The 10,389-nt window shown below is 39.0% G+C and overlaps 1 protein-coding gene across 1 annotated transcript; it reads right to left on the bottom strand.

The window, feature by feature from the left end:
• Positions 1-1,612: 1,612 nt before the first annotated feature.
• LOC137732988 (protein NETWORKED 1A) lies at positions 1,613-10,150 on the bottom strand. Its single transcript, XM_088688169.1, has 5 exons — positions 9,798-10,150; positions 9,642-9,691; positions 8,960-9,185; positions 3,551-8,196; positions 1,613-3,044 (listed from the first exon to the last, which is right to left on the bottom strand). The coding sequence occupies exons 3-5, from the start codon at positions 9,057-9,059 to the stop codon at positions 1,845-1,847; spliced, it is 5,946 nt and encodes a 1,981-aa protein (XP_088544295.1). The 5' UTR covers positions 9,060-9,185; positions 9,642-9,691; positions 9,798-10,150; the 3' UTR covers positions 1,613-1,844.
• Positions 10,151-10,389: the final 239 nt, after the last annotated feature.

Below are 10,389 nucleotides of genomic sequence, written 5' to 3'. Positions count from 1 at the left end.
GTAAAATAAATAAAACAAGACACAAAATTTACGAAGTTCCTCTACAGTCAGTGTGACTGGAGTACGTCCTCGGGCAGCAGTGGTGCTTTCTTTATAATTTGGAATAATAGGAGTACAAAGATAACTCTATGTATTCTCTCATCTCCTCTTCCTCTCTTTCTTTCTCTGCTCTCTTTACATTGAAAGTATACGGAGTGCTCTATTTATAGAGCAACTCCAAGCACACATCTTTGACAATATGTTCTTCCTTCATCTCCCAAGTCAAGATTAATTTTATGGGCATTGAAAATCTACCCAATGTCTTCAGTTTCTATGTGGGCATTCATTACGCACTATTATTTTCAACAATTACAAGATTGTTATCTATAAGGAGATATATATGTATATATATATATATATATATATATATATATATATATATATCTCTAACTACCTTGCTTACAGCTTAAGCTAACATGAGTTCACAGATTATTGACACTTGTCATACTAACCAACCATTGGATCACAAGTCTATTACTATTGACATTCCCCCTCGATCACAAGTTTGGACTTTCCAAGCCTGAGATTGAAGCAATGAGTTTGAAACGATGGTGCAGACAACCTCTTGGAAAGAATAATCATATATTATCGTCAAAACAATGGCACCTGGCTTCTTGATGCTGGAGCAAATGCCTCATATTACTCTTGGAACAAATGCCTCGTATTGCTCATATTACAACGCCCATCTGCCTCTACCGGTATAATATCTGCCCATTCCGTTTACCACTGATAACCTTTGTTACCTTCTAATATTTCTTAATCGTTTTTTTGTTAAGGACCTCAAGACTCGAAGGACGCTTGTCCAAGAGAGGTGTGAGAATTGGTTATACTCATTTCCAAATGGCAGTAGATTATCCAATCATCATTTTTCAGCATTTATAGGAGTTCCGAGTGTCTGCTCAGAAGTGGCATTTCCACCTTGGTCATCTTGCTTCTCCAATAGTTAAGTTTTTAATTTCAAATAAACAAGTACCAGTTAATGGCACTGTTGATTTAACTTCTTGTCATTCATGTCCATTAGGCAAGAGTACCAAATTGCCTTTTAGTAGGTTGGAGTTTGTCTCTAAATTTCCTCTGGAACTTTTACATTCAGATGTTTGGTGTTCTCCTATTATTTTAGTTAGAAAGTTATCGTTATTATTTATTGTTTGTTGATGATTATTCTTGCTATTCTTGGATGTCTCCCATGAAAAATAAATCTGAAGTGCTTGAAATATTTGTTAAAATTAAGAAGCAAGTTGAAAATATGTTGAATCCTTCCATTAAAACTCTTTGGTTAACTCCATATACTCAACACCTAAGAAAGTTTTAATTTTCTTATAAATTGGTAGGCAAGGTTTTTTCGACAGTAAGCTTCTATTAGCATTCCTGCTTCATATGTTACACAACACCTAAGAAAGGTCTTGGTTCGGAAGTTAAATCACACTCGAGCTCCCATCCCTCACCGGCAGTTCCAAAATCCGGTTAATATATGAATACGGCCATTTTCCGACTTATCCAAAGCATGCATTCCACACAACCAGGCATTCCGAATGTTACTGAAACATCTGAAGTAAAAAAAGAAGAAAAGAAGTGGCTTGTACTAAAAATTTCCCAAATAATAATGAGGCTGTTTCAATGGTTATTGGGAGGTGACAAGATGAAGGAAGCAGCTTATTTTGATTAGATCAAGCCTATTTTACAGAGAATCCGAGCTAATACACTTCTGTTTTCGCTAACTAATCCGCGAAGTGATTCGCTAAACATAATATTAGGATCATTTCAAGGAAATAAAATATGCTTCCCTCTAAGTGATTACTACCTCGTCATTCTCCATTCGTGGACGGTCTCATGCAGCCACACACACGACCCTTCTTGCGCCTCTCGCTATTTCTTCCGCTGTAAATAAAATCCCTCAGGAGAACGCCTGTTCTGCTTACGTAAAATCCATGCCTCCCTTTCTTCTTATTCTCGTCCTCCAGTTTCAGCAAAATGTAGTGGATGTTCTGCAACTCCAACTGCAGCCTTCCAATCTTCTCAGACCCTTTACTTGCCTCTTTGACTACTCTCTCTCTGCGGACATTTCCAGCCTCCTCCAACTCTATGGAAGTCTGCTCATCCAAAGACGGAGACTCCTCAATGTTCTTTTTCAGTTGATCATTAGTTTCCACTAGCTGCACAACTGCCTCCTCAACTTCAAGCAAGTGTCTTTTGACTGTTTCATATTCAATGACGTTGGCCCTTTTACCCTTCTTGCTTGTCTCCATCTTCTTATCCAAATCCCGAGCAATCGTTTGCAGACTTGTCAATTGCTGAGCATCAGAAGCAAGTCTCTCCAAGATTTTTTCCTTCTTGCCTTCATGATGTGGGCTTCGAAATGACACTTCCCGCTTATCAATTCCCAACTCCTTCTCAGCCTGAACTTCTGAAGTAAAATTCTGAATCATCGGCTCAGAATCTGTAAACTGACGGCTAGGGGTAAGATCTTCCATGCATGCAGATGCCTGATTTTGTTTCTCATTGGGCACAGGATCCTGGTGACTGTATTGTTCACCAGTTTTCCATAACTCAAGCATCTGATTATCAGCCCCACCGGTACCTCTCCCGTTTTTTCCATGGGATGAACAATCAGAAACATGATCAAGCGGAATGTCTTTCATCAAAATCCCATTATCAGATTTTGTCTTCAGCAACTTGAGATTTTCACCAGTGAACTCCTTTGCAACTTTCATCTCTTCACTTTTACTGCATTTTTCTTGAAGTGAGGTACCGTTTGATTGTAACTCTTCAATCTCCACAGAGCCGTTGCTGTTTTTTGTACTTTCCTGAGTTGAAAGCCTTTCAATTTCTTCCACCATTGCCTTTTCAAATGGTTCCATCACAAGCCTTTCCTTTTCTTCCACAAATATCTTTTCAACTTCTTTGATCATTGTTTGCACTTCTGCCAATTCTGAAATTCCGTGTGGTACCGATTCTGTGCAATCTTGACAGCTCTTTTCATGTAGATGATTTGGCGGTTCCACACCCTAGTGGCACAAACATGATAATTAGTAGATAGAAGAAGAGCATAAGCAAGCAATGGTGATAGTCAGAGTGGTCCAATAAGACACAAACATGTTAGTTAAGTATAAGACACAAACATGTTAGTTAAGTATCAAGTTTTAGCATTAAACTTCAATTATCCACAGAAGACAAGTTGCAAACTTGTGATCTACATCTGTTTCTGTTAGGACGGCCTTTGTTAGAATAAGAATGTTTTAAGTTTAGCATTAAATTTCAGTTACAAACAGGACACTTAAAATTAGAACTAACTCGAACTTTCATGTACACTTACAATAGCAGTTAATAGATACACATTTTATCCATACCAATAAGGCCAAAACACACACACAAACACACTTCTATGTTATTGAAAATTTGGGGTTAGGCTGTCAAAACCAAAAATGAGTCGATCTACCTAGCTCAGACTCTAACTGATGGATCATCACGATCATCAATGTTTCTAAATTTCTAAAGAGACGGAAAATATTACCTTATATTGTTGATTTCTTGCCACAAGAAGCTTCGATCTAAGTACAGTACTGTGCTGAAGAGATGCTACATTCTCTCTCAATGAGGCTACGACAGGAACGTACGCAGACAACTGGCCCATCAGCTCTCCAACTTCACCTTCCAAGGAGCTAACCCTTTCTTTCATTTGTTTGACCTCCAAAGATTTTGCAGCACTTTCATCTTTAACACTCTCACAAACATCAGTGAGCTCATGAACCGTATTTTCAAGAAAAGCTTCACGGACAGCAGAAACTTGAAGATCAAAAAAGAATGTCGCAGCCTCAGCCTCCCAGAGTTCGAAGTCATTGCTTCTCTCTTGCAGCTCGGAACTCAGATACTCTTCTCTACTTCTATATTCTTCAATTACTTCACTTAACATACCCACTTCCTTCTCCAGAGATTCATTTGCTTCACGAAGGATCTCGATTTCATTTTTCTGATTCGAGTTATCTTTGGATAGTTCTAGAATCTGCCTCTCACAATTTTCTCTCAGAAGATTTGAATCTTCATGTTCCATCATCAGCTTCTGAACAGTTCTGCATACTTCCACATTCAAGTCCTCGGCCTTTCTAAGCTTCTCTTCTACTTCTGAGAGCTCCATGGTTTTCTGCTTCAGAGAATCCCTTCCAGCTAAAATTTGATGGTTTAGCTGATCTTTCGAGTCCTTGACTTCACGCAGTTCCTTGTGCAACAATTGAGCTGTCTCATTCAGATGTAGATTTTCTACTTCTTTTTCAATTACATTAGACAAGATTTCATTCTTCAGAATTTCATTTGCTTCACAAAGGCTATTGATTTCCTTTTTCTGGCTTGTGCTATCTTCAGTTAGTTCAAGAATCTGCTTCTCGCAATTTTCTTGCATTAGTTTTGACTCTTCAATATCCGTCTTCAGTTCCTTAACTCTTCTGCACAATTCCACATTCAAGTCCTCTGTCCTTTTAAGCTTCTCTTCTGCGTCCAAGAGCTTCATGGTTTTCTGTTTCAGAGAATCGTTTCCAACTGAGATCTGATGGCTTAGTTGACCATTTAAGTCCTTGGAGTCACACAGTTCCTTGTCCAACAATTCGACTGTCTTGCTCAGATGCAGATTTTCTACTTCTTTCATCACTAACTGCTCCTCCAATATTCCAACAGCCTCTTTGAGGTCGTTGTTAATTACAAATTGACTGTTGAGATCTTCAGTAAGTGCCTTTAGTTCTGCGGCTTTCTCAGTTGCGAAGCTCTCTAAAACCAACGAGAGGGTGCTGAAAGATAGTGCTTCATGGAAATTAACACTATTATCCTCTTCAAGCATTTGATTTTCCTCTTTGAGGTCCAAAAGATCCTTAAGCAAAGATCTCTTATCTTCAAGCACCGTATAATTTTCTTCTTGCAAAACCACGTAATCGTACTCCAAATTTGCCAGTTTACGTTGAAGAGTTACCAGTTGAGCCTCTAATATTTCCTCCTTGTGCGCTTTCTCGGTCACTTCCAAACTCAACTCCCTTGTCATCTCTAGAAGGCCATGCTTCTCTTTTTGTAGCATAGAACAATGGTTTATCATGATCTCATACTCCCCCTCAAAGAATTGCTTTTCCGTCTCTATCTCTGCACCCTCTGATCTCATCTGCCCAAGTACACTTAAGAGCACTGACTTCTCAACAAGCAACTGCTGTTCCTCATCCTTGCTACGTAACAAAGAAGTTTTCAAGTCCTTGATAGTATTCAAAATGTGCAGCACATTTACTTTCCCTGGTTCAGTCTTATCGTCGTGCCTATCTGGTTCAACCTCAAGAGCCCTGAGCACTTGACGAATTCCCAACCTCAACTTGTCGATTTCTTCCACCAAGAATTGTTCTTCCACCTGTAGTTCAAGATTTTCATTCTCCAACTCTGAGATCAGCTTACTAGAAAACTTGGATTTCTCAACGTGTCTCTGACACTCGATGAATAAGGACAAATTCTTCTCTTCCAGATCTTCTATAAACTTCTGAAGGATAAAGATCTCGATCTGGGCATTTAAAGCTTTATCTAGTTCTTCTTCAAAATCTTTCTTTCCCAGCTTTCTTTCTTCCTGCATCAGATGGACATTGTTTTCCAAACCTGCGAATCGGGCCTCACTTGACCGTATATAACTTGCACGCTCTCGTTTTTCCGCAAGGACGGAACCCTGTAGTTCTTCGAGTGCATTGAGTGTGGATCCTTTCTCCTTCTCCAAATTAGAATATTTCTTCTCCAATTTTGTAAACCGCTTTTCCAGGTTTCGCAGTCTCTCTTCAACATCTTTTAACTGAAATACCAGGGTGCCTCTCTCATTAAAGAGATTGGATTTCTCATTATTGAGAGACTGGCACAACTCTTCTAAGCTGTTCGATCTTGCTCTGAACCGTTCAAGCTCAATGTTTGCAACAGAGAGGGAATTGTCCAGCAAGGTGTTCCTCTCAAAAAGAGTCTGCATATTCTGAGTGATAATTTGTAACTGTGAAAGCAGGAGAGCCTTCTCAGCAACAAGAGTGGATTTTTCTCCCTGGAGAAACTGGCAAGATGCTTGCAATTGTTTGACCGCCTCTCTCAAACCCTCCAACTCAGTGTTCAACCCCAACAGCGAGCTCTCCAAAATAGCATTCTCCTTTGAAAGTTTACCCATATCCCTCAACTTCTCATAAAGGAGTTCTCTTTCTTCTTTCTCCCTTGTGCATATATCTTCTAGCTTCGATTTTTCACTTTGCAAGTCTTTCACAGATGATTCAAAGCATTCAGGATTTAATCCTGCTGACTCCACCTGCTTCACCATAGCTTGATATCTTCTATTCAATCCCTTAATTTCCTCCTCCAAATGTAAAATATGTTGCTGGAGGGCATTGCTTTGGTCTGATTTTACTGCAACCTCCTGTTCAAGTTTCTCTTTCATCTCTTTGATGTTGAAGATTTCATCTTGCAGATTCTTTATTGATACAGTGCAAGAGAGATTCAATTCACTTAGGCTCTTGTTTTCCTCCTTAACCCGTTGGACGTCATCCTCCATACCATTTTTGCGTATCTCCAAGTCCTTCAACATTTGAAGCCCATTTTTGAACTCCAGTGCTAAAGCTTTCTGATCCTCTTGGGATTGACAATGCAACTTCTGTAGAGTGTGGAGAGTGGCTTCAGCTTGCACAAACTGTAAGTGCTCCTCTTGCATCAGAATCTGAAGTTTCTCCATCTGGTCATTCTTCTCTGAAAGTTCTTGATCTTTACTTGTAATCTTCTTCAACAGACCATTCGCCTCTAACCGCAGAGAATGATTTGATCTCTCCAAGAGATCACATTGTTCTTCGGCACTCTTCAATTTTGCAGCCCCTGTCAAAACTTCATTATTAAGTCGTTTGGCATCTGCTTGAGCCTGTGAAATTTCACTTTCCATTTTAGCTATTGTATCCATGCACTGCTCGAATTGAAGAGCTGCAGCTTCTTTCTCTTCCATCAGTATAGCCAGAGATTCTTTCAGAGTTTTGACTTCGCCTTCAGCTCTTTCAATTTGTTCATTAAGCATTCTCACATTCTCCTCGGAAACTGAGATTTTAGTCTCCAAAGCAGATATCTTCTCGAGGCATTGCTTGTACTGAAGAAAAAAATCTTCCTTTTCAGCCTGTAGTTTTGAAAGTTCTCGCTTGAGCTTTTGAGCTTCAGTTTCTGCTTTAACAGCCCACTCGTTAAGTCCTTTTGCATCCCTTTGAGAAAATGATAACATGGTCTCCAGGCTAGATATCCTTTCCAAACAATGATTGTACTGAAGAAGACCAGCATCCCTCTCCGCTTCTAACTCCACAAGGGCTTCCTTCAATATTTTAGTTTCAATATCAGCTTTGCTTGCTCGTTCATCGAGCCCTCCAACAGCCATTTGTGCATCATCTAGTTCCCTCCCCAGTGTAGACAACTTCTCCAAATTCTGCTCGTACCGAAGAAGGACTGCATCTTTTTCAGATTGTATCTCATCTAGAGTTTTCTTTAAGGCTTGAACTTCAGTTTCCGCTTTTGCAGCACGCTCAGATTGAGAAAGAACCTGGGTCTTGAGACTTTGGTTCTCACTAGTTAATTGAAAGTACCCATTTTGGAACTGTTGTTTGATATCTTCTTCTTCATGAAAATTTAAGCCCTCTCTCATCCTTCCCTCTACTGCACCCCTTGAGCTATTTGGCACTTCTCCTGGAGTGAACATCTCGGTGAACTGTTTTAGACCCCTTCTGCTTATTCCAGAGTTGGAGTCTGCTGAGTTTCCTCCATTCCTTTTCAAAGCTTGTAAATTGGTTGACGAGAGACCCAATGCATCCTTATGCAAGTCATCAGAGTTAAATAAGGCACAAACTGGATGTGGCATTTCTGGTGTATGAGGTCCAACGTCTGGGCCAGAAGAGCCTGAGGGCGATTCATCAGCCAATACATAAGGTACTTGGTTGGGAAATGCTTCTGCCATGGTTCGATGAGCGTGTCGCAGCTCCACAGTTGCATGATCGTACCTCTCTGCTAATGCACGATATGCTCGATAGAACTCCTCCACCAGTTTCATGAGCTCCGGGCGTTTCTTGTAGTACATTTCTGCCCTCCTTGCAAAAGAATCTGCATCTTCTTCAATGAGCTTGATCATTGCTTTGACTTTGGAATCCATATCTGCATAATAAGATTTCGGGTCAATTACGAATGTAGCCTGAAAAATCCAAGGATATCCATCTGCAAAAACACACTCAATTGCACATGCTGAGGAGAAAGAGAGGAATCGAACAAAATTCCAAGGAAACCGATTTTTTTATCTACACTGACCTCAAAATTTCTTTTAAAACATATTTCATATGCTTGACATTATATCATGCTAATACCATAGCTCACAAAACTTGAGATCGACCATATTTTGTTTCCGTTCATTTTTGGTCTAGCTTCATCTAGTTTCATGTTCAAATTAACGTGAATGTTAATGACCGTAGTTTCACAGAAAAGTAACAGGACATGAAAAACATATGCAGTTATACTGTCCTATGTTGGTCAAGCAAATGCAAACCAGGCGTGCAAATGCAACTGGCCACGCAAAGAACAGTTTCCAGTATCCAGTGTTAGTTCTATATACTCTCGCCCCTCATCTATCAACCTCTTCTCTCACCTTTCATCTTAATCTAAATACAAAAAAGCTGTATCCTATTGGCATGACTTCATCCATGCATCCGAAAGAGAACAATATAGGCAACTACTTTACTTAAGATCATATGTTGGCAACCATGCATAACAACGAAAATGCTGTGTCTTGTTGGTATGACTTGGCATCAGACATGATTAGAGGCTATATGCTTAGTGCATAAAACTGAGAGCTTATATCTGCATCTGAACAAAATTGATTTCAATCCAAATCCTGTTCACAAAATTGTAAGAAAAATATCAAGACCTGTAAGATTCTCCTGAAGCCACTTTGAATTCTTTGGAATGTGACTATCCCACCACCAAGAATATAAGCGTCTGGACTCGGAATGTAACATGGTTGCCATGACCCCAGCGCAGCACAACAACAGAACTTGTTTTGAGTAGGGAAAGGCCAGATTATCAGTTCAATGAACTTCCACCCCTCAATATTCCAGACGAAAACGTGTATTTCTGTCTCTCACTCCTTTCACCTGTGCACCAAAATCATCAAAGAAAGTTTTACAAAGATCGTTGGAATGGAATGAAGTTCACACCAGCAAGAAGATATCAAGACAAAACAAACGATACAAAATTGCATACTGCCTGCTGTATTAGACAGAGACAATTGATCCAAGAAGACATCAACAAAAACAAAAACAATGTGGAAAACTGAAGTTTTCTTCAATGTATAAGAAATAAAAAATCATGTAAGATTGGAAAATACAAACACCAGTGCACAGCAGCTTTTTTAGATTTTTTAAAATTCATAAAACAAGAAGCCAAAAAGCACATACCACCTCAATAGATCAAATACAGAAAGAGTTCATGAGAAATGAACAAATCAAAGATGGGTGATTTTGCAAATCAGTTCCAAAACAACAAGAGAAAGATAAAAAAGTTGACTTTTCGTTTCCTCTATTTTATTAACCATATGATCAAGAACTTACCAGTAGATTGACTGATAGCCGGTGCTGGGATTTTCAATCAGCAAGTGAACCTACAAATCAAAGGAACATCGTAAATGCATCAGTTTTAAGTAGATGGGTCATCATAAAAACTGCAAAAGCTTCAACCTTTGTGAACTCATGAGATTAAAAACTTACTCGATGAATGATTTCAGAGGTGGGCTTCTGACAGAACATCAAAATCTCCCATTAAAACCAATGGGGTTTTTTTAATACAGATTGAAAACAAAACAAAAAAAAGATAGATTTTTTCAACTCTGTTTGGATCAAGTAATGCCAGAAGAACGAAAAACTGGTAATGGGGTTCTGATCAGCAGCTATGATTGGAAAACTCCAGCTGCATACGTCACAAGTTCACCCCATTCTCTCTCTCTCTCTCTCTCTCTCTCTCTCTCTCTCAAACAGAATACTCTCTCACTACTCTTCTCTCTTTATTGGGTTTTGTGCAGTATATTTGACAGATTTGGAACGAGGCTGTTTGATGACACTGTAAAAGGCAAGAAAGAGAGAATGAGGAAGTTAAAAAACTAAGAAAAATGTAATTGAAAATTGAGTGATATTTTCATGCTCTTGGAAACACTATTGTAATTTTCTTTTTCTAAATAAATAATATTATCTACTGTAAAATCTTTATTTATTTTAAGGAGAAAGGAGTTAGACTAAGTCTCAACAATAGAAGTAATAATATAGTTTAAATTTATCTTTAGCGATAATCTAACTTACAAGTGAA

Source organism: Pyrus communis, chromosome 16, assembly GCF_041283825.1.
Source record: "Pyrus communis isolate YQ-2024b chromosome 16, ASM4128382v1, whole genome shotgun sequence".
Lineage (NCBI taxonomy): Eukaryota > Viridiplantae > Streptophyta > Magnoliopsida > Rosales > Rosaceae > Pyrus > Pyrus communis.
The sequence above is the reverse complement of the archived record's forward strand: the minus strand, read 5'-3'. Positions and strand labels throughout refer to the sequence as shown.